Source organism: Nyctibius grandis, chromosome W (assembly GCF_013368605.1).
Source record: "Nyctibius grandis isolate bNycGra1 chromosome W, bNycGra1.pri, whole genome shotgun sequence".
NCBI classification, from domain to species: Eukaryota; Metazoa; Chordata; class Aves; order Nyctibiiformes; family Nyctibiidae; genus Nyctibius; species Nyctibius grandis.
The window spans coordinates 9,386,101-9,411,100 of NC_090694.1; the positions used below are offsets into that span (position 1 = coordinate 9,386,101).

Here is a 25,000-nt window from a genome sequence, read left to right on the forward strand (position 1 = left end):
GAGTGAAGGCTAATAGTTGACTATCAAGGCCTGAACGAAGTCACACCGCTGCTGAGTGCTGTCATACCAGACATGCTAGAACTCCAATATGAACTGGAGTCAAAGGCAGCCGAGTGTTATGCAACAATTGATATCACCAACGCGTTTTTCTCAATCCCTTTGGCAGCAGAGTGCAGGCCACAGTTTGCTTTCACATGGAGAGATATCCAGTACACCTGGAATCAACTGCCCCGGGGTGAAAACACAGTCCTATCATTTGTCATGGATTGATACAGACTGCACTGGAACAAGGCGAAGCTCCTGAACACCTGCAGTATATTGATGACATCATTGTGTGGGGCAACACAGAGGAGGAAGTGTTTGAGAAGGGGAGAAGAATAATCCAGATTCTTTTGAAAGCTGGTTTTGCTGTAAAACAAAGTAAGGTCAAAGGACCTGCACAGGAGATCCAGTTTTTAGGAATAAAATGGCAAGATGGGCATCATCATATCCCAATGGATGCAATCAATAAAATAACAGCTATGTCTCCACCAACTAACAAAAAAGAAACACAAGCTTTCTTAGGTGTCATGGGTTTTTGGAGAATGCATATTCCACGTTATAGTCTGATTGCAAGCCCTCTCTATTGAATGACCCATAAGAAGAATGACTTTGAATGGGGCCCTGAGCAGCAGCAAGCCTTTGAACAAATTAAACAGGAGATAGTTCATGCAGTAGCACTTGGGCCAGTCCAGGCAGGACAAGATGTGAAAAATGTGCTTTACATCTCAGCCAGGGATAACAGCCCCACCTGGAGCCTCTGGCCAAAAGCACCTGGAGACTCGAGGTTGACTTCTAGGGTTTTGGAGCCAGGGGTATAGAGGATCTGAAGCCCATTACGCTCCAAAAAGAAATATTAGCAGCATATGAGGGAATTTGAGCTGCTTCAGAAGTAGTTGGTACTGAAGCACAGCTCCTTTTGGCACCTCGATTGCCTGTGCTCAGCTGGACGTTCAAAGGGAGTGTCCTCTCTACACATCATGCAACTGATGCCACATGGAGTAAGTGGGTCACACTGATAATGCAACGAGCTCGAATGGGAAACCCCGGTCGCCCAGGAATCTTGGAAGTGACCATGGACTGGCCAGAGGGCCGAAACTTGGGAGTGTCGCCAGAGGAGGTGACTTGTTCTGAAGACGCCCCTCCGTATAATAAACTACCAGAAAATGAGAAGCAATATGCCCTGTTTACAGATGGATCCTGTCATATTGTGGGAAAACATCGGAGGTGGAAAGCTGCTTTGTGGAGTCCTACACGACAAGTCACAGAAACTGCTGAAGGACAAGGTGAATCGAGTCAGTTTGCAGAGGTGAAAGCCATCCAGCTGGCTTTAGATCATAGAATCATAGAATCGTTTTGGTTGGAAAGGACCTTTAAGATATCGCTGAACAAGAAAAACGGCCAGTATTTTATCTGTATGCTGACTCATGGATGGTGGCAAATGCCCTGTGGGGGTAGCTACAGCAATGGAAGCAGACCAAGTGGCAGTGCAGAGGTAAACCCATCTGGGCTGCTGAATTGTGGCAAGATATTGCTGCCCAGCTAGACAACCTGGTTGTAAAAGTACGTCACGTAGATGTTCACATACCCAAGAGTCATGCCACTGAAGAACATCAAAACAACGAGCAGGTGGACCAGGCTGCTAGAATTGAAGTGTCTCAGGTGGATCTGGACTGGGAACGTAAGGGTGAGCTACTTACAGCTTAGTGGGCCCATGACACATCAGGACATCTAGGAAGGGATGCAACATACAAACGGGCTCGTGATCGAGGGGTGGACTTGACTTGATGCCATTGCACAGATTATCCATGAATGTCAAACGTGCAGCATAATCAAACAAGCCAAGTAACTAAAGCCCTTTTGGTATAGAGGACGATGGCTGAAATACCAATATGGGGAAGCCTGGCAGATTGATTACATCACATTACCACAAACCTGCCATGGCAAGCACCATGTGCTTATAAAGGTGGAAGCGACTACTGGAGGGTTGGAAACATACCCTGTGACCCATGCCACCACCCATAATGCTATCTTGGGCCTTGAAAAGCAAGTTTTATGGTGACACAGCACCCCTGAAAGAATTGAATCAGACAACAGGACTCATTTACAAAACAACCTCATAAACACCTGGGCCAAGGAGCATGGCATTGACTGCTTGTCAACTGCGGTATGTTGCCGCTTGTCTGCGGCAAGCTCCGTTCGGTTGCTGGCTGGCCTGAGGCTATCCGCACCCAAGGGCCATTGAGCACTGACACCAATGTGAGGATGCAACAAATGGCGTTTATTTAACTGCGCAACAGCCTTATATAGTCGTCTTGTCCCGTACGAACTCGCACGATACTTGCACATCCTGCTCCTTTCGCCACGCCTACCTTTCCGTTACAGCCCGAGCTTTTCCGGTCGCTGTACCCTAATCTACCTACATTTCCCCCTCCCCATGCTTCAAGTCATGCAAAGTAAAGCATATCGCTGATTCTGGTGCCTTGCGTCAAAGCGCAAGCGTAACTGGCGGATACAACATCCCGCAAAACGGAAGGTTTTCGGTATCAACGGACACCGAGGACTTGTGTTATTCGCAGTTAAGGCAACAAACATATAACAAGGTTGTGATGGTGTATCTATAGATAGGGGGAGACAGTACCATGTCTGGTTATGTACCCGAGCCCAGGTTCTCCAGTAAGATTCCCCTGCAACTCCTGTGACGCAAAGCAAAAGCAAGCTAATCATGAGCGCATTGTTCAAAGCTTTTGTTTCACTCAGCAACGGTCGCCGCTCCTCATCTTTCTTGGCGCCCCGCCGCTTCACCAGACCCTCTGTACTGTCATGACTCCTCACGTCTGAAGGTCGAGGCTGGTGCTGTTTCGGCTTCCCCCACAGGTACTCCTGCAAAACATAAAGCTCGGACAGCGTACATATTACTTCGGGTTGAGGTTTTGTTTTAAATCAGGGCGCAAACAGCGTGTAGGGACCCACTGTATAACATCATCCCGTTTGATGGCGGCATACCCCCTCCCGTGATGTAGCAGCTCCCAACCTGTTTCCCACTCCGCTGTCCCAGGGAACTGAACCTTGACTGGGGGACCCACTTCTGGCACCCCTGGACCCCAATGTCGCTCAATTGGGGCACGCTCTTGGTCTCCCCGGGCAAAATGATTTAAAGAATAAAGAGGGCGATGTAAAATGTGAGATTGGTAGTTGACAGGAATTACGTCTGGGAATCCTTCCCTCTCCCCAAGAATCTTAATTCTGTGTTTTAGCGTCTGATTAGCACGCTCTACAATGGCCTGCCCGGTAGAATTATACGGAATGCCGTGTTTGAGCGTGATACCCCACCGCTGACACCACTGACGTGTGGTATGAGCAATAAAACAGGGGCCATTATCAGTTTTGATCTCGACAGGTAGGCCTAGCCAAGCGATTGCAAGATTCCAATGTAGCTGAATGGAGCGTGCTGTTTGTTTCCGATGCGGGGTGGCCACAATCATCATACTGTAAGTGTCCACGCGCCTCTATATTAGTTCTGATTGGCTTATGCTAAAAAGCTATATCTTGCAGGTGCAGCATTCTTTCTTATTTTTCAACTTCCCCCATAGCTTGTTGGTCTCACAGCCAAGGCCCTTGTTCTGTATTATGATTGGCTAGTTCATCACCACCCCATTACCACCCCCTGGACATGCCTGGACATAGCTCGTTCAGTAGCTCGTTCCCACCATTGTCCCGTGGGAACCCCACAATTCCCCCTTTTTGTTTTTGAACGAGCTATGTCCTATCTCGTCCTTTTTGTTTTTGTTTCTTACTTAAACCCGGTTCCCTGTGTCTCGCAGAGCCCAGTCAGAGAATCCCAGCCTTGGTTACCCATAAATCCTGCTCTCTGTTGTTGTGCTAAAAAGGCTGTATTGACCATTCGTTGCACAGTTTTCTGCAAACATGCAAACAAACAGGGTAACACAAGTAGGATAATGCCTATTATAAACATTCCCATAAGCAGACTCTATCTACAAAACATGCAGTTTACTTCAGAACATACTGTTATTCTCTATTATTCTAGCTGAAAGGAAAACTACTGACAGGAAAGCTGATTCTGTGTAAAGGTAACACAGAGCAGGCCTTTTAGAGCCTACTCTGAGGCCTACTCTTGCTAAACCGTTGCTAAACCATCCGGTATCAATTTCCCCCTTTGGAAGTAGTTAGATTTATTATCTCACTACTTCCATATACTATTCTCAATGACTGTCTTAACACAACCCACGCAGATCCCTATGATAACTATAATCACAACTACATAAACTATTCCCTCTAATAATGTGGCTAACCATCCTTTTAGAGACAATCCACCGTACTCCTGCGCCTGTAGAGACAGAAGCATAACCTCGACCCATTAGTAATAGTTCCCCTGGTCCCAACCATTCGTTAGTACCTGGTTCCCTATACCACACTTTGCCTTTGTTTACCACATAGCTTGCTCCCTGTCAAACTGCCTCCCAGTGTATTACAATTGGGGGTCGCTCCTTATCTCCTGCTAAAGTTAAATGGTTAAGTACACAAACAGCTTTTGCAAGTCTCTCAGAAGGTTCAGTCACCTCTCCCCCTTTTTGTTTTTGTAGAAGCTGTTTCAATGTACTATGAGCACGTTCCACAATCGCCTGACCCGTAGGCGAATGAGGAATCCCAGTAACATGTGTAATACCCCATAGTTGATAAAATTGACGAAAAATCTGTGAACAGTATGCTGGTCCATTATCAGTCTTAAGTTGTTGTGGAACCCCAAGACTCACAAAGCAAGCAAGTAAATGTCATTTGACATGACGACCTGTTTCCCCAGTTTGTGCTGTTGCCCATATTACATGTGAAAACATATCAACAGATACATGAACATATTTGAGCTTTCCAAATTCTGCAATGTGAGTAACATCCATTTGCCACAGTTGCAACGCACTCAATCCTCGAGGATTTACCCCTATTCCAATTCCCATGCCAATTTTCTGACAACTAGGACAAGCACTGACCAATTCGTGTGCTTGTGCCATGGTGAGGTGAAATTGTTTCGCTACCATTTTCGCTGATTGATGAAAGAATTGATGGGATAGGCGCGCTTGTTCAAATAGATTTGGTGATATATGTGTATAGGACACAAGTGTGTCTCCTTTATTATTTCCAATGCTCAAATCTTGATCAAATTGATGACTACGAATGTGAGTGACAAAATAAGGTACCTCTCTGAGGTTTATTGCCTGATGCAGCTGTAGCAAAATGGTATAAAGTCGTATATTCTTCACTGGTCGTATAAAAGCTCTTTCAATTTGATTTACAATGCCTGCTGCATAAAGAGAGTCTGTTACAATATTGACAGGTAAGTCCTTCCATTTTACAAAGACCTGGTATATTGCAAAAAGTTCCAGTGTCTGCAATGAGTCCTCAGTTTGTCCTGAGAATTTACAATGTTTCCATTGTCCATCCTCTTGCCAGGTAATAACTGCTGAATGTGATCGCTTTCCTGCATCAGTAAAAACAGTTAGTCCAGTCACAGGTATCTCTGATCTGATAGGTTTTTCTTCCCAATCCTGTTTTCAAATAAACTGTAGCTTTTTATCTTTTGGCAAATGTGTTAACAATTGTGCAGTAAAGTCCTGTAAGGCCATTTGAAAAATAGTTGACTGATTTGTTAACCACTGTAGATATTCCTTCTTGATAGGTAAATAGATAACATCTGAGTCTAGTCCAGTAATGTCTGTAATTCTTTTACGCACTTTGACAAGCAATTGTGCTATTGCTTCCACTCTGGTACAAAGTGTTGTTTTAGGATGAAAAACCAAAGAGTCCACTCGAGCATTGCCTTCTGCAATAAACCCAGGCAAATTAGTATGATTTCTTACATATGAAACATAAAACAATGCAGTTCGGATTTGAATTTCTTGCCACAGAGCTCGCAGCAATTCAAAACCACACTGATTACATATATGCTCTATAACAGATCTATACAATTGCTTTACAATGCCAGCTACATATGCTGAATCAGTAACCAAATTAAAGGGAATGGGAAAATTCTGAAATATTTCTAATACAGCTCGTAATTCTACCACCTGAGGTGAACCCTTTTGTTGTACTACCATAGATTCCCACTTGCCATCAGAATACCAGACAAGGCCCGCCTTGCCTGTGTTCCCAGATCCATCCGTAAAAATGGTAATTCCATCCACAGGAGTGTCTGCGCACCACACTCCTGTGGCAATTGGAAGTTCCACACTCAATTTTATAACAGGATGGGAGGGCAAGTGGTAAACAACCTGTCCCAAGAAATTCTCCATAGCTGTTTGCAAAGCAAAGCTATTAGCCATACACCACTCAAAATATTGAGCTGCAATAGGAACGGTTAGTGATGCAGGGATCTCTGGCCACAAGCTCCCGACATCGCATCCGTCCTTTGATGAATAATCTGTGCCAATAGCTCTGTAACGAATCTGATCATTCTGAATTCCATTGACCAATTATTGCATATGGAATTTGCCTATCAAACAAAGTGATAATTTGTATTTCCTGATTCAAATCAATACGATGTACAAATTTGGAATGTAGCCTGCTTTCTATTTCAGTAATCAGTTGCTGTACCTCTGAAGTAGTGTGTCGTGGTGCTGTTAAATTTGTGTCCCCTGCTAACAATTGGAATATAGGCTGCAATTGTGACGACGTATGCCCCAAGTACGGCCGCAGCCATAACTTGAGCCTTATGTTCCACAGTACCCACTTTTGCACATGCCTTTATCATAGCATTCAAATCTGTTTTTCCAGGTAAAGCTTCAATGATCTTTTGACAATCAGCATTAGCATTATCCCTGTTTGCCACAGGTCCAAGGCTTGGCAGCCGCGCAGGTTAACCCTGCGTGGAAACACCAGTCCTGCGCTCCCTGCGGTTTGGGCTGCGAGTTAACTGCTTAGGCCTGGAACTGGTTGGGAAGATTCATTTGTGTCAGCACACGGTTCCCCCCCGTGTTCTTTCTCCAGTTTCCCTGTACTCTGCAGCTGGTTGTTATCAGCTGACCTTGAGCATTATACTGAGACCTGCACAGCTTCACAAAATGCCCTAGCTTCCCACAGCAATGACACATCAAAACAGAGTTATCTCTCCCACTCAGCTTCAACCTCTTAAGGCAGTTTTTCTTAAAGTGACCTTCCTGTTCGCATGTATAACAATGATGAACTACCTTAACTGCCACCGCAAAAGTTTTTGCTAAATGCTCCATCTGAAATGTGGTGGTTCCTACTTTCTCACAAGCATCCATTAGCTCAGTTAAGGTGGGGTTACGATTTGCCATCCCTGCAACAACTTTCCTGCAGTCCTCACCTGTGTTGTCCTTCGCTAACTGTAGTGGCAATGCTTCTTTTACAATTTTCCAATCTAACAGTTGCCAAATATTTCTTCCCTCAGGACCCGCACCCACAATCACCGGATACGCCCGTGGAATCACAACTCCTTCTAATAGCACATCTCGAATGACCCCTTTCCATTTCACTCCTCCCTCACCTCCCCCCCTTCCCCTGTATACGCGGGCGGACGCTGACCCTCTCCCTCACCTCCCACATTACCAGATGGATGCAAACCTCCCCCCCCGCCCTGATCTAAAGGTGGAGTAGGGAGTTGTAAGGGAGGTTGAGGTGGCCCTAATACTTGTCCCGAACACAGAGGGGGGTTTTGGGGGAGACATAGTCACGTGTCCCGAGGCGTTGGCTGAACGATGCTGCTGCAATTCCGTCTTTAATTCTTCCAGTCGTCTACCAAGCTCTGTCATGTCAAGTTCGTGTCCATTTCGTGATGGTAACAGTCCTTTAAGTCCTTGTGACTCTGGTACTGCTGATTCCGTAAATGGCTAATCCGGTAAAGGTGGGTACAAAGCAGGTTTACCCTCCTTCTTATCCTCCTGCTCAGCCTCATCCGTAGAGAGATCAATGAGAGGAGGAGGGGGTTTCGGAGGGGTTTCGGCCAAGTCTCCTGTTCAGCGTCTGAATCAATTAGTCCAAATCGAGTTCATGTTTTAGGGCGCACTACCGGTTCTGATGGATCTGTATCTATTTTTCTCGCTCCCCGCTCCTCGGCTTTTTTCGGAGCCGTCCGTACCCACGGTGATAAAGGAGCTGCCACCGGTACAGCCACTGGGGCCGTGGGAGGTGTTGGTCCCGCAAACAGTGAGGGGGTAGTAGGCGCTTGCGGTCCTAAAGCCATAAAAGCTGTATGTGTGACTTCTCTCTCTGCTTTTATTCCTTTTAACGCTTCGCTAACCAGCCTCCATGTAGCAGACAATTTAAAGGCTTCCTTATCACCACTTGACACCGCATTCCAGAGAGAGTCACCAATCTTCTCCCATAAAGGCACTTCAAAGACATCATTAAAGGTTGTAAAATGTCCTTTATCTTTCGCCCAGAACAGTAACTGCTTTAACGCAGCTTCATCGTATTTAATTCCTCTCTCAGAGAGTATATGTTGGAGGAGTTTCACCACTGCCACTTCTGTCTTGGTCAGGGTAGACCCCATGTAAACACGTCCGAGCTGCATCCCATGTCGCCCAGTCCTCCCGCGCAGCCCGTAGCAGCCACAAGATAACTCCCCATGTTTTTAATTCTTTGGCAGAACCCGCTGCCATAGCTCGCTCAGCAAGCTGCATCGAGCACCGCTCCCAGGTATTCGGCTGTAAACAATCAGCCGGTCCTGCCACCGCCCCCTCTTTAACGAGACGGTCCACACACTGGGCTACGTCTTTCGATTTCACAGAAATCTTAAATTCCCTGCCCAGTAACGAAATCACCTTTATCAAGGTTTCCATGGTTCGCGAACCCACTCCGACCGCCTGCGGTCCGCCAGCCCAGCAATCACGTCGGGGTCACCATTTGTTGCCGCTTGTCTGCGGCAAGCTCCGTTCGGTTGCTGGCTGGCCTGAGGCTATCCGCACCCAAGGGCCATTGAGCACTGACACCAATGTGAGGATGCAACAAATGGCGTTTATTTAACTGCGCAACAGCCTTATATAGTCGTCTTGTCCCGTACGAACTCGCACGATACTTGCACATCCTGCTCCTTTCGCCACGCCTACCTTTCCGTTACAGCCCGAGATTTTCCGGTTGCCGTACCCTAATCTACCTACACAAACAAAAAAAAAAAACACCACCACCAAACAAACCACCCACAACATACCAAAAACCACAACCAAACACACACACCAAAAAAAAGAATGAAAAGCTTGTTTTAAATTACAAATCTGCTTTTCATTTGGCCACCAATACTATGCATTTTGCTACAAAAATTGTACCAGAATAGTAAAGTGTTGCATGTTTTAGGAAGGCCTCCTTTTCACTTTTTTCCTGTTTGTTTTTAAGACAGAAACAAGCAAAACAAAGCCAAAAACATACCACACTATAAGAACTTTGAGGAAATTAATTATTTTGATATTTTTAGATCTAAATCTATGAAATAAAACTGGGACTGCAAGGTGCTTGAAACTGAACATCTGAAAATGTATTTTCAGAACATAAATTGATAGTATCGTGAGAGTTGTTAATCTAAAACAATAGAGAGTTGCTAAGAACTGGTACTTAAATATCTACCTGTACTTGTCAGTCTTCTCACCCATTTAAAAAAAACCCAATGACTGAACACATTCAACAAGACAACAGAATAAAAGATCAAAGTGCATTACTTCTAATTATTTTTATTTTTTATTTTAGCTTTATCTTTCTCTTTGAAATTAAACTAATAAAATGGTAAGAAATAATTTGAAGACACAAGTGTTTTGATATTAAATATGTTGGAGAACATTTAAAATTCTTTAAATTACAAGACAAAATCAAATTCAGAAAAACATGCTTTAAAGGAACATGAAGTCATAACAAGAGTGAGAATGTGTATCTAAAACAACAGACCCACAAAGGTAACAATGCTTTGCAAAGATTTGCTTCATCAGCATACACCACATCTAAGCATCACCGTGCAACTCGGGGCATCCCTATCACAGCAGCACTAACCACTTGAAAGCTATGGTAAACGCTGCTGTCACTCATACAAATTACCCTTGTCATTTGAAGAGAACTTTCCCCTCACCTCTTCTCCTAATTACTACACAATAAAGTCCTGCTTCTGATTTTAATTAAATAAACTCAGTAGAAATGAGCTCTTGTCTTTTAAAAGCAGAAATGAAACCTAGAAGACTGAAATTTGTTAGAATAACAGAGATGAATCATAATTTCAGAAAGGAAGTCACTCCAGGGCAGAAGGCAAAAAGTTTCTCAAGCAGCACTAAGAAAATAAAAACTGGAGTGCTACCTTCCCTTTCTCCTTATGTAAGTTTTTGCAGTGCACAAATGCAGAGGAAGGAAGGAATAAATTATAGCATACAGGGAACAGAAGGATGACTGCACCCATTTTTAAAAAGAGTAGAAAGGAGGACCCTGGGAACTACTGACCTGTCAGCCTCACCTCTGTGCCTGGGAAGATCATGGAACAGATCCTCCTAGAAGCTATGCTAAGGCACATGGAGGACAGGGAGGTGATTTGAGATGGCCAGCATGGCTTCACCAAGGGCAAGTCTTGCCTGACCAACCTAGTGGCCTTCTATGATGGAGTGACTACATCAGTGGACAAGGGAAGAGCTACAGATGTCATCTATCTGGACTTCTGTAAGGCCTTTGACACGGTCCCCCACAACATCCTTCTCTCTAAATTGGAGAGATGTGGATTTGATGGGTGGACTGTTCAGTGGATGAGGAACTGGTTGGATGATCGCATCCAGAGCGTAGTGGTCAACGGCTCAATGTCCAGATGGAGATCAGTGATGAGTGGTGTCCCTCAGGGGTCCATAGTGGGACCAGTACTGTTTAATATCTTCATCAATGACATAGACAATGGGATCGAGTGCACCCTCAGCAAGTTTGCAGATGACACCAAGCCGAGTGGTGCAGTTGACACGCTGGAGGGAAGGAATGCCATCCAGAGGGATCTGGACAAGCTTGGGAAGTGGGCCCATGTGAACTTCATGAGGTTCAAAAAGGCCAAGTGCAAGGTCCTGCACATGGGTCAGGGCAACCCCCAGTATCAATACAGGCTGGGGGATGAAGGAATTGAGAGCAGCCTTGAGGAGAAGGACTTGGGGGTACTGGTGGATGAAAAACTGGACGTGAGCCAGCAATGTGTGCTTGCAGCCTAGAAAGCCAACTGTATCCTGGGCTGCATCAAAAGAAGCGTGTCCAGCAGGTCAAGGGAGGTGATTCTGCCCCTCTACTCCGCTCTGGTGAGACCCCACCTGGAGTACTGTGTCCAGCTCTGGGTTCCCCAACATAAGGACATGGACCTGTTGGAGCAGCTCCAGAGGAGGGCTATGAAGATGATCAGAGGGCTGGAGCACCTGTCCTATGAGGAAAGGCTGAGAGAGTTGGGGTTGTTCAGCCTGGAGAAGAGAAGGCTCCGGGGAGACCTCATTGCAGCCTTTCAATACTTAAATGGGGCTTATAAGATGGAAACAGACTTTTTAGTAGGGCCTGTAGCGATAGGACAAGAGGTAATGGTTTTAGATACCCCATCCCTGGCAACTTCAAAGTCAGGTTGGACAGGACTCTGAGTAACCTGATCTAGTTGAAGATGTCCCTGTTCATTGCAGGGAGGTTGGGCTAGATGACTTTTAAAGGTCCCTTCCAACCCAAACTATTCTATGATTCTATGACTGCAAATTTAAAGGCACACAGACATTTGAATAAAGCTTATACACTTTAATTTTTTTTTTTAGCTCCTAAGGCCCAAGTTCAGATGACAACTGATGCTTCTGTTTTCTTTTTTGTTCCTTTGATTTTGTGCAAGGTACCAGAGTATAAGAGTAAATGGCTAGGAGGGATGGGACAGGAACATGCACTCACTCTATGCCAAATTTGTTTCCTCATTTATTTCTTTCACATTATTACATCTTGCATGCAATAAAAATAGGTAAAACTTTTTCAGACAGAAAGTATTTGCGCCTTCTTCAATAAGCAGAATGGTCAGAGACCAATGCTGAGGACTATGCCCTCCTCCAATGCTTTGGGAGATCAAATCCAAGCTAAACATTCAACAAGTCTCATTCATCTCCCACCACCTTTTCTCCTCTGTCCCACTATCAAATTTCTAGCAACTACTGAATATAGAAGCAAACAGATGTCAATTTGCCAGCCTTTAACTAGAACAGATATGTGACATTTTTCAAGCAGACTACCCTGAGCTATCACATCATTGTAGGTAGATTAGGGTACGGCGACTGGAAAATCTCGGGCTGTAACGGAAGGTAGGCGTGGCGAAAGGAGCAGGATGTGCAAGTATCGTGCGAGTTCGTACGGGACAAGACGACTATATAAGGCTGTTGCGCAGTTAAATAAACGCCATTTGTTGCATCCTCACATTGGTGTCAGTGCTCAATGGCCCTGGGGTGCGGATAGCCTCAGGCCAGCCAGCAACCGAACGGAGCTTGCCGCAGACAAGCGGCAACAATCATTCAACACCAAAAAGAAGCAGATGTCTACAACTGCAAAGCAAAGATCTATGTTAAAACTTCAGGATGGGATATGATAAATAACATGTTTGAAGGAAGCTATACTATTAACAGAGAACACAGATTTGGTTTGTTGAACTCAGCAATTTCATCAAAGTCATTAGTTTTGAAAGGTTGAAATCTAGAATTATAAACTTAGGATCTTGATTTAGGTTTTGTTTTGAAATAGTACATCTGCTATCCTTGCCATTGGTTTAAAACTGCATGAGGGAGTAAAGCTTCCAAGTTGCCTTTCTAAGCCTCCACGTCAGATAATCTCTTTAAGAACTGCCTTGGGTATGTTTTAGTAACTTACTGCTTTATGACATCAAGAACATTTTCCAAAAACAGACCAAGTTACACATACCTTGAGCACCTTTTTGAGTCACATGATTTTGAATGTATTGTTCATTGAGTAGGAGAAACAAAGAATCAACACAAAAAGGATTTTGCCACTATCAAAAGTAGAATCATTAAATTTCACAGGCCTTAGAATCTTAGTATGCAATGCACATAAATTAGAATTTAGAAAAACTAAGAATACTGTATTTTTAATTAAGCCACTCTTATTACTATGCTTTCTCACCCCCTTAACATAATCTCCACTGCATAACAAGGACATATGCAAAGCACAGTCTAAAACTTCAAGTAAACAAAATAAGTAGGTAATCTACATCTCCAAGCTTTAGAAATCGAACAATTTAAAATAGCTTTTATAGTTATCTTCTCCATTTAACTTCCATCTACAAACTGAGTGTTTAGAGAAGATCCTAAATTAAAACTATCAAGAAAACTCAGAACATTGTATGTAGAGAAACAGAGAAAAATACAGGTTTTTTATCTCCTTAACCTGATTTCAGGAAGTAGCCTGTAGCAAAATATTATCAACCAATATTAGAGTTTGACTTAGAGAAAAGAGAAAGGAGAAGTTTTGACTATATGCCACATGTTCTGGGATGGGAAAACAGGATACATAACCTGCCTAAGAAAGGAGAAGTTTTGACTATATGCCACATGTTCTGGGATGGGAAAACAGGATACATAACCTGCCTAAGAAAGGAGAAGTTTTGACTATATGCCACATGTTCTGGGATGGGAAAACAGGATACATAACCTGCCTAACTTCTAAGTTACTCTAACATCAGCTTTAAACAAACCACCTCACCTGTTCTGAAGATGAGGACATATTCCTAAAAACAGCAATATGATGTTTGGAGAAAAAAAAAAAAAAAAAGGAATGGTACAGAAGATTAAACAAAAACCTCTTCTTAAACAAGTAAGGAGATACAAAAAACCTAAAGAAATTAAAGGAGAATGTCTATGGTTTATAAATAACGTACAGTTTATCTAGAGAATTAATTGACAATAAACTGTTATAGGTTTAAAAGTTCTGCAAGATTTAGAAAAAAAACACAGGAAATTTTAAGAAAAATGCATAAAAATAAAAAGGACACTAAAAATACTAAGATAGAGAGGGGTAAAAGTCACAGAGCCGTAGGAAGTATATTGGAAACAATCTGGAAGTATATTGGAAACCTCAGAGTCGGTCACTCCGTAAGCACCTTTCCCAGGGCTTGGGAAAGTTTTGCATCTGTTTCTGAAGCATCTGGTGCTAGCGACTATTTGAGATAGGTTACTGAAATACTTGTTTATTCCTGTATGAAAATTCCTGTTTCTAAAAAACAAAGAAATTAGCAGCAAAATAAATAGCAATAAGAAAAGTATTCATCCTCCAAGTTTACTTTTCAATCGACTCCAAATCTCTTCACTCCCCAGGCAGCTGTTATTCCTGTATATAACATATCCTGGACTAAATGAAAGCTAATCTGAGAGAATGGAAGTAATAACTACAGACTTAAGAATTACTATGACACTAGTCTTTTCAGAAAACTTACTTTCTTAGTATTAGAGTGATTTTACTAAGTGTCACTATAATCAAAGATAATTTCTAAAAGTAAGAATAAAATGTAGTTATTTTATATGCTGTTAAATTTTGATTCAAGAGCACTTAAAAAGTATACATAGGCAACAGTACTGCTACTAATTTGTCATTCAATTGCTGGTTTATCCTTGATTTGTCCCCTACTGAATGACAAATCTCACGTTACCAACATGAACTGTAAGAACAGCTTAATTATCAACCAAAAGACTTATCAAACTTATAATTCTCAGCATTAAATAACTGCATTGCATGAATACTACTCTCCCTTAAATAAGGGCTTCCACATGAGAGATCTGAAGGGACAACACTGAATGCTTAAACACGACGCTAATCAGAATTCTCCATCCTTGTGGAAAAATTTCTGAAAACCGATTCATAAAAACAAGAAAACATACATACACACACAAACATACTGATTTCAGTAAAACTGAAGAGATCTTTCAGTTTCATGATCAAATTTGTGGTCAAAGTCAAATACAAAGATTGATTCCAAACTCAAACAACAAGGGCGCTTACCTGGGACATCTGAGAAAGGACTTTGAACTTAGTTTCCTATGTCCCAGGTTAACACTCCCAACCAAGGGACAATTTGCCATATCAAGACAGACAGATGTCTCTTTCATTCAGATACAGAATATGGAAAAAAAAAAATTGGAGCACCACAAATTCATGGGATGGCAAAACCATTACCTGATCAGTTCTGACAGACCCCAGATCCCTGGGCTGTCAGAGCAAAGAAATTCAGGTTTCATCATGCAACTGCGGTAAAAAGCTGTACGATACAGATTACCAGGAGCCCTCAGAGCAAAGAAACTCTTCTTCTCATCACATTTCTTCAGAAGCCCCAAACATTGGGCCATTGATTTGAAAGGACCCCAAAATACACCAGCCACTGTTAATATTGCCAGAAATTCCATGCAACAAAGGCTTCTCCGAGTTATACAGTCTAATCTTATGTCCTATGTTTTTACAACCAGACACTTCTGTTCACAAACAGCGCTACTTTTCTAAGCCTCCGAAATATCTAATGCAGTACCTACTGTGCATGTGTAGAACAGAACATCACACGTACAGTCTAACTCTCCACGTTAATCTGTCCCAGACTGAGAAGACCCTAGATCAGCACTAAAGCAGGGTCTCTAAATACCTTCAGGGAGACATGACCCATGCAGGATAATGGGCAAAAACATCATTAAACAAGTTTTACATATTCTCCAGTCTTCTATCTGTCAGGCTATGCACAGTGTAGGACAGAGCAAAAAAATGTCAGTTCTGATTTTCATACATCCGGCTCGCATCATAAACTGTAACCAAGGATGCCCCCATCCCTCTCTCTTTTTTTTTTTTTCCCCTGAAAATACCTGAACCTGTCCATTATCTGCACTAAAATGTAATCAGTACAAATATACCAACAAACCCTACGTGTCAAGATGCAGATCAAAAGTTCTTCAACATGGTACAACATAAAAGTTTCCTGAACAAAGTTAAGAGATTTTTTTAGATGGGATAATTACATCTACATACAGTCATGCTTGCAGATGCTCTCTTTGTGAGGGCTGTATTTTCCTCTACATGCACAGAGAGTTGCACTACCAAAACTTGTGGGGAACTCAGGCTTTTAACTAAGAAAAGCATTTGTTTAAATACTTCCCTCAAGCAAGGTATCAGCAGGAGCTCTGACCCTTAAAGACTATTTGGATCCAAAGTATTCATAATAAACACAAACACCTTCTGCATAAGCCCTTTAAAACCAGTGTAAAATTGTACCGCAACTGACTGACTCAAGTAAGCTGCTGACATAATTTGTGTTCTTTTTATTTTAAGTCTTTTCTGTACTAATGCATATCTAAAAGAAAAATTCAAGCTATCTTCAAGTTTTAAAATAAAAGATTATTTACAATAGTTTAATCAATTTACCTGGCTTTGGAGCTGCCCAAGACCTGAGCATCTGGTGGGTTCTAAACATTCACAAACATGGCATCTTTGCAGAATGCACCTTAGGTGGTAACACATTGCCAGAAACAGGAGTTGAGCACCGACTAAGAGCAATACGCAGAAGGCTTGCCATTTCACCCAGACCTCACAGCAGACTCCTTGCCACGTATGGAATCCCTGCTGCACATGTAAAAACAAAGCAAGAATTATTAATGATACTAGACAGAAGGTATGTAAACTCAGCAGCTTAAGTCCAATCAACTGACAGTAGCTCCAAGATGATTTCTCCCCACCTTTTCTTTCTAGCTAGAAAACAAAATCCACTGTTTTTCCAAACTGAGTAAGGCAAATATCAAACTGAAGCAGTAAGCACATGAGAGAACCGACATTACAAGTTGACCTACAGATTGATATTTCTGTGACTCAGGACCATATTTTCTTTACACCGTTGCTCTAAACAAGCAACTCTGACAAGTGAAAATCTCCTGCATCCCAAGGAACCAAACAATTCAAACCCCAGCCAGAGCTCCCAAAGGAGTTACCCTAAGCAGGACAGCAGCTTATAGGCGTCAGGAGACATACCAAAGCCGGCACTCGGAGTGGGAAAGGCACCACCGGCAAAAGTGGGACAGCGGGTAGCTGGCATGGGAGCCGGTCCGCGCTCCCCGCCGGCTGCCAGGCCGCCCCTCGCTAGCAGGTGGCTACTGGCTTCCGGCGGAGGAAAGGGCTCTTCACCCGGAATCCCGCCGTCCGTGTTTACGGAGGCACTAACGCACCGTCTCATCCCTCCTCACGACGGCGGCCCACAGTTCCCCCCCAGCCCGGCCCACAAGGCAGCGGCCCCGTTTTACTCTCGCCGCTATTTATAGCCCGCGGCCACTGACTGACCTTGGGCAGGCGGCTCGCCCTCCGCTGCTCGGGCCCGCCACTTCCCTTACAGCCACAACGGCCAGCAGCTATCGCGCCCGCCCAGGGGGAAGCCCGGAACCACCACCTCTCTGCCTCCCGCCTGGGAGCGATCACAGGGGCCCCTTTCCGCGTCACCTTCCTTATCCACACGTCCGCCTGCCTCTCGTTCCCGCCGCTCCCTAGGCGCTACGAAAGCGGGACACCACAGCCTTCTCAGCAACGGCCGTCCCCCGCCCGCGCCAGGAGAAAGCGAAGGTGCCCCCGCGTACACCCCCCTAGCCCACCGCACTACAGAACAACACACCCACCGGCCGATACCGCCGCGATGCTGACCGACCTTGGGGTGGGGAGGTGGGCCTGCCTGCTAACCCGGAAGGAGTGAGGGGAACGCTGAGGTCGGAGCGGGCGGGTTACGCGGCGTCCCTCCCCCCCCCCCCCCTGGAAGGGGGCACCTGCATGCTGCCGGCTGCTCGTGCTCGTGCTTCAGGCGTCCGCGCGCGGGGGAGGGGTGGCCTGGCGGCTCTCTACAATACGGGAGGATAAAAGAAAAAGAGGAACTCTTGCAACTGTATAAATACTAATATATGAATCGATAAAGAGAATGTGCTATTAAAGAAACAGTTTACAGAGAACAGCTTGTTAGGTTGCCTATACTATTGCCTATATATGTTGTCCTATTTCACACAATCTGTAATTTCTAGGTATAAATTAGGCCTTTTTTTATTTACATCTGTGCAACTGTTTATGCAAAATATGCTTTGCCTGAGGCATTTTACAATGTCGTACAGCTTCAAATCTCACAACGGGTGAATTATGACTAGAAGTGAAGCACTGAAAACAGTCTGAGAGTGAACAGGATACCCTACTACTAGATGTTCAAGAGACTACTGTGCTTTTAAATAAATTCATGAGAAAGATTCCATTTAGAGTTATGGCTTATGTGCTAATATGTGCTTTGTGTTTTGGGCTCAGTAACCATCAACTAGTGCAACAACATGCTTAATCGGTATGATAGGGATCAATATAATTCCAATTATTAATAATATATTCTGTTTTAAAAGGTAGAACCAGTCCTCTCTGTCTTTCTAATTAGAAATATGCTATCACCGTAAAAAAAAACAAACATGTAAAAGTGCTTGTGTTCTGAATAGTGACAAAGTTGCAGTTTGTAGTTTCTCAGCACCAGGCACTGCAGGTGTGTGCAGTATTGCTTCTAAATTAAGTTTTAGACTATTAGGTAACACGCTTAGGATAAAGCAGGCAACTTCTCTAGTGGATATTTATAAGTGGTCATAACTGCATTTGGTGAAAGTTTTAATACAGTTATTGGGTGCTTAGAATATGTCTTGCTAGCTTAGCTATCTCAGGTTTTCTGCTGTTTGGTCTCAGAGGATTGAAGTAATTTACAGGACCTCAGCTACCTGGGCCAGAACATTCTAAGCAGAATTTTAGGCATTGTCTAAAGGGGTTGACTACTGTAGGTAGTATTTGGGGATTGTAATTTTGGATTTAACTGCCTGAAATATTTTTTTTTTTTAGGCGTCTACATTGAGGAGGAGAAATTGGGTTCCCAACCAAACACAACTGCTCTCATGCAAACTTCAGTAGTGCGTCTGTAATGAAAAGATGTATCTGTGATCACATTCCACCCTACACGGTAAGTAGTCACCAAGCAGTCATTAAATTAAGATAATAAAGAATGTCTGCTAAGTGAAAAGAATTCACATTTATGACCAAAGGTGAAAAGTTGTCTGGTTCAATAATGATAACCTGAGGCATTTAATTCCTCATAGGTATATAACTTAAAGAATGAGATTTGCTTTCCTGAAAGACTGGCATATTAAAAAGTGATGCCAGTATATAATGATGATTTTCTTAAAGCCTCAGGATCCTGAGACCAGTGATTGAGAATCTCAACTTTCTTTTCCACATTAATGTAAGCTTTTCATTCTCCTCCTGGTAAGATAAAGTCTACAAATGTGACCAGAGGTCACAATATAGGCTTTAAAACCAGAACTGAAATAACACAGGAACACTGAATATTTTTTATTTAGTTATTTTAGTAGCTAATTTGTGATCTTTAAAAGTTTGGTAATACTGCTTAAATCTAGTTTTGACAATTGCTTACACAAGGGAAATAGTCTACTTTTTTGAAAACTCATAAAAATCTCCTACACTTGCTCTCATTTCAGTTGCAGAGTATAGATTTGTTAGTTTATCAGTCTTCACTTTCAGTAATAGTTGCCTAGGAACAGTTTTCCCATTAGCCTAATTAATTCTATCACCTTTACTGTCTGACCAACTTTGTCTCTCACCAAAAATCAGTCTGATTCATGCCTTGGGGAAGTAACAAATATTTTACTCCCTACCCCCTCCATTAATAATTGAAAATAGTAAAATATAATAATAAACTAAATAGGAACATAACTTGTATTCATTTTAGAATACAATCTTTTTTTAATACAAGACAGTGCTATTCTGATTTTTTATAATGTTTCATACATACTTGCATATTTTTCATCCCCTCATGAGTCAAGAACAGAGTTTGAAGCAACACCACACAAGCCTTTGACTTTGGCTGTGGAAGTAACAGGTGGAAAGGTCAGCAAGGGCCAGACTGTTCAGTGAGACAAAATACAAACATCAGCTGAGGTGTATTCTGGGCACCCCAGTTCTCAGTTATCTTCCTAATCTTGAAAGCAGATTGTGATCTGGAGTTCGCAAAGCAAGTAGAGCAAGACTCTGGACTGAAATTGAACATAAATAGGTGAATTAAATTGTGAATGGACATGTGATACAAAAATCGGAAATCTTCAAACCCCCTTGCTTTCTAACTTTCCTCACCGAAGTGGGAAGCTAGGTGCGGCTGGGTAAGGAGTCCGAAAGAAAACTCAATAACACTGGAGTGTTATTAAGCAGGCATTCTTTATTGCAGCACTGGGGATTATCCACCATGAGTGCTCTGCCAATTTGGCAGATTTTCAGAGACTATATACCATAAAGTTATACATAGTCATAGGATTCCCAATAACTCATTTACATAATAATGAGATTTCCTGGAACTCATTAATATATGTAAATGTCCGTTCCGCATGCACAGTCATTTTCCCTGGTGGTCGTCAGGGGTCTTCAGATGAAGGCCGGTAGTCTTCCTCACTGTGTTCGCTGACTGACCCCTGCTTCTGCGCAAACTCAGTCCGGGGATCACGTAGTCCGTGTCCTTTGAGGCAGCTGTTGCAACTCCCTTATCTTTAGGTTTCTGTGCCTCTGTTTTCCCAAGGCCAAGTTGTCTGAAGTGAAATACAGCCATCTTAATTACAATCAATCTTCTCAAGGCCCAGTTGTCTGAAGTGAGATATAGCCATCTAAATTACAAAAGCTCCCCTTTGTTTATTTATATAACTAGGTTTGTCAAGTGTCTAAGGTATTTACAACATCCTCCTTGTTCTTGGGGCCCCAACCGTTTCACATGTGAATTGAATCATTTGCAGTTAATGTGATAATATTAGCAAAATGCATTACATGGACCATCTCCCTTCAGTTAGTTCCTGTTGGCATGGAAGGTTTTAAAAATTAAATCAGAAGAGCATTTGTTATCACGTCATGTATAAATTTTACATAAAATACATTATTCTGAACAGTTGTATTAAGTAGACCTAACAGTACAATAATATTGTCACATTGGAGGCTTAACTTTGTTGGCTTAAATTTACAATTTAGCCTGCAGCTTTTCCACACAAACCCCTTTCTTGTTGGACATTAGGAAGAATTTCTTTACAGAAAGGGTTATTAGACATTGGAATGGGCTGCCCAGGGAGGTGGTGGAGTCACCATCTCTGGATGTGTTTAAGAAAAGACTGGACATGGCACTTAGTGCCATGGTCTAGTTGACAGGGTGGTGTCAGGGCAACGGTTGGACTCGATGATCCCTGAGGTCTCTTCCAACCTGGTTGATTCTGTGATTCTGTGATTCTGTGTGAAAACAGCTGTATATGCACAGTGTGGCGTGATGCTTTTAAAAGCAGACACCTGTAGCTACAGGTTTCCTTCCATGCCTAGCTGCAATCTTGGTCCTGTTACGGTCACAGCATGCTATTTGTTCCTGTAGGGAAGCAATTACAAGAGAATATTGTCTTTTTGAAAATGCAGTTTCCAAGCTTTCGTGAAGCCCCAGAACCGGCTGCTAACACAAATAAACCCCACACTTTGTTGTTGGAAGTCGATCCCGTGTTGCGGGGGGTGGTGGGGTGGTGACTCATCAGTTCTGAACATGTGGGGTTGGCAAAGTGGCCCGAAATCCGGGCGAGAGCCTTTAACCCGTGGCATCCGAGCTGGCCTCCTCGACGGTGGCAGCTCTCGCGGACACCCTGCCTGGCCCATACCTGCGGACGGTAGCGGTGCGGGGTGGGGCGGCCCAGGCACCCCCGGCGCGGCGGAGCCGCGGCCGCCTGGCAGGCCGCGCTCCTCCCCCAGCCAGCGGCCGGCGCTAGGCCCTGGCGGCGCCGAGGTTGCTGTGGCGACGGGCAGTGCGAGGCCGCGAGGGGGCGCTGTGAGCCGCTCTGGGTCGCGACCATCGTGGCGGTGTGTGTGGGGGTAAAACTGAAAGTGAAGGGCTCGGGCCGCGGGGAAGTAGGACTGAGTCGCTGGCTTCTTCCCACGAGCGTCTAATCCACCCTGGCCCGAGCATGTCGGATAGTTTCGACCGAGCTCCAGGTGCTGGCCGGGGCGGCGCCGCTCCCCTCAGCGGCGCGGGCGCGTCGGGGAGCGGTGGCGGGGCCTGCCTCGGGGGCAGCGGTTCCCACAGCTCAGGTTCGGCCGAGCAGCAGCACAAAACGGGCGGCCTCTTCCCGCAGCAGGAACCGTTGCGGCCTCCGAAGACGGCGCCGCTGGGTACCGGAAACGCAGGTACTGGCCGCCGTGCAGTGGCCCCCTCCTCGCCCTTCCGGAGGCCCCTGGTGCCGAAGGTGTCAGGGAGCGGCCCCCTAAAGCCCGCTGCACTCCCCTCTTTTGCGCGCACTGCCCTGCTCCTGCTTCGTTTGCTGCTCTGACACCCCCTCCCCACCTCCGTCGCCGTCCCCCTGAGAGTGAAGCCCTGGGGCTTCCCCCCCCCTTGGGCTTGGCCACGAGGACGCGTCCTTTCTCCCACCCCCCACACCTAGGGGCTGAGAGGCCACCGTGGCCTGAGGGCCAGCGCTCCGCGCATCCCAGACGCCTGCCTGGCTCCTCTCGGCACCGTATGGAGATGAACCGCGTAGGGTGCCTACTTTGAGCAGTCATGTTTCTGGGATATGGACCTGTACCCAAGTAAAGGTGTGATGTTGCATTGCAGCCTGCTTGCAACACCTCTCTGTCCATCCCTCCCTTTCTGTGCCCACACATCTGTGTGTGTATTTTATCCATTTGTTAATTTGACTGCAGATGGTCTCAGTCTTCCCCTTATTGAAGAACTCTTTAACTCTGGTCTAAAGGTTTGCCAAAAAATAAACCCAACCCAACAGTAACATAAAGCATTGTTTGTTGGCTAGCTTTTTCAGGTATTTATCAGATTCTGTTTTCAATAAATTTAGGAGCTAATCTATAAAGATAGATTTGGAAAATGTGGTTTAAAAAACACTTTAATTGTTTTTTTTTGTAAATGGTGTATGAGAACAATGATAGTTAAGTGTCTTTAAGGATTATGTTAAAAATTAGTGGTCTTCCATTTATTGACCTTCAAAGTCTTGCCTTTACATCTGAAATCTATGAAAAATGCACAAAACCAGCAAGCATATTATAAGAAGACTTACTAGTTTCTCAGGTTAGCTCTTTTAGAAAACATGTTTTCATAGGGGAGGAGAGGGCTCTTTTCCCCCTTTTTTTTCGGTCATCTTCCCACAAACATTGTGTTCTCTTTCTGTCATGTAGAAAGGCATCTAGAGTTTGCTAAAGTTAAAACTTTATCCATATTTAAGAAAAACAATATATTTGAAGTATACTTGAAAGTATATTTATAGATAAGTAAATGTATATTTAAAGTCCAAAAAGTGATGTATTCTGTGTGAATACATACTAATTTAGATTTAGCTATTTCCAAGAAAAACTGTTAACAAAAACTTTTCAGAACACCTGCAACAGGCAAGAATTCCATCTGGATCACAAGATAAAGTTTCAGTTCCTGATTCTGGACTGGAAATGGCTGAACCTCAGGTGGCTGTGGCTCCTGTGGTAACATCAAAGTTGTCTGTTAAAGCACCTGAGTTTTATCCATCAGGATACAACCAGAACTTCAATCAGAACTTCACAGTGAGTTTTTAATCTTCTCTTCTTAGTATACACCAATTTACTTATATTCAAATTAACAATGTTTTCTTGAGATCTTGTGTATCAGAAAACTCGAATGCTGCATTTGCCAAAGAGATTCCAAAAATTCTGATGATAACCTCCAGAGACGCAGTCAGAATGTTAAGTGATAATGAGTGAATATTGTGCTGTGTGTGAGTGCCTTTAGTGTGGGATATTTTGCTAAAGCTTGCTGCAGATAACCACATTCCTTGTTGATTACACCAAGCATTGATTACACCCAACATCACAGTAAGCTATCTTTTTGGCAGCTGCCTCTGTTGTAGTTACATCTGCACTGTATTTTAAGTAAAAGCATAGCTGCACTTTTATTCAGATTTCACAGGTTTTTGAAGCAAGTGTGGGAGAAAGCTTGAACTTTAGCTTTTCTAAGCACAGGCTTTACCTTTCCTAAATTTACTGTGCCATGGGTATGATTGGCCATGACTGCCTAACTTTATGTACCATCACGTGATTTTTAATTCCTTCAGTGATATTCACAGACTCACAGAATGTTAGGGATTGGAAGGGACCTCGAAAGATCATCTAGTCCAATCCCCCTGTCAAAGCAGGATTACCTAGATCATGTCACACAGGAACGCGTCCAGGCGGGTTTTGAATGTCTCCAGAGAAGGAGACTCCACAACCTCTCTGGGCAGCCTGTTCCAGTGTTCGGTTACCCTCACTGTAAAGAAGTTTTTCCTCATATTTATGTGGAACCTCCTGTGTTCCAGCTTGCACCCATTGCCCCTTGTCCTGTCAATGGATGTCACTGAGAAGAGCCTGACTCCATCCTCATGACACTTGCCCTTTACATATTTATAAACATTAATGAGGTCACCCCTCAGTCTCCTCCAAGCTAAAGAGACCCAGCTCCCTCAGCCTCTCCTCATAAGGGAGATGTTCCACTCCCTTAATCATCTTTGTGGCTCTGCGCTGGACTCTCTCTAGCAGTTCCCTGTCCTTCTTGAACTGAGGGGCCCAGAACTGGACACAATATTCCAGATGCGGCCTCACCAGGGCAGAGTAGAGGGGGAGGAGAACCTCTCTTGACCTACTAACCACACCCCTTCTAATACACCCCGGGATGCCATTGGCCTTCTTGGCCACAAGGGCACACTGCTGGCTCACGGTCATCCTGTTGTCCACTAGGACCCCCAGGTCCCTTTCCCCTACGCTGCTCTCCAACAGGTCTGTCCCCAACTTGTACTGGTACATGGGGTTGTTCTTGCCCAGATGCAGGACTCTACACTTGCCCTTGTTATATTTCATTAAATTTCTCCCCACCCAACTCTCCAGCCTGTCTAGGTCTCTCTGAATGGCA

At 44.0% G+C, this 25,000-nt stretch overlaps 1 protein-coding gene and 1 long non-coding RNA gene across 3 annotated transcripts in view; one reads left to right on the forward strand and one right to left on the reverse strand.

Moving 5' to 3' along the window:
• Positions 1-2,299: 2,299 nt before the first annotated feature.
• Positions 2,300-17,790, reverse strand: LOC137675695 (uncharacterized). Its single transcript, XR_011049972.1, has 3 exons — positions 17,667-17,790; positions 16,432-16,629; positions 2,300-2,922 (listed from the first exon to the last, which is right to left on the reverse strand). It is a non-coding gene; the product is annotated as an uncharacterized lncRNA (long non-coding RNA).
• Positions 17,355-25,000, forward strand: part of LOC137675694 (polyadenylate-binding protein-interacting protein 1-like) — a 31,146-nt gene continuing 23,500 nt past the window's right edge. The window contains exons 1-3 of one of the 2 annotated variants that reach the window (XM_068421874.1): positions 17,355-17,613; positions 18,898-19,015; positions 23,459-23,640. In XM_068421874.1, the coding sequence (XP_068277975.1) occupies positions 23,530-23,640 (111 nt within the window). In that variant the 5' untranslated portion in view covers positions 17,355-17,613; positions 18,898-19,015; positions 23,459-23,529. Of the gene's footprint in view, positions 17,614-18,897; positions 19,016-21,931; positions 22,264-23,458; positions 23,641-25,000 lie in introns of those variants that run through there. The other variant, XM_068421873.1, reaches the window with a different exon arrangement.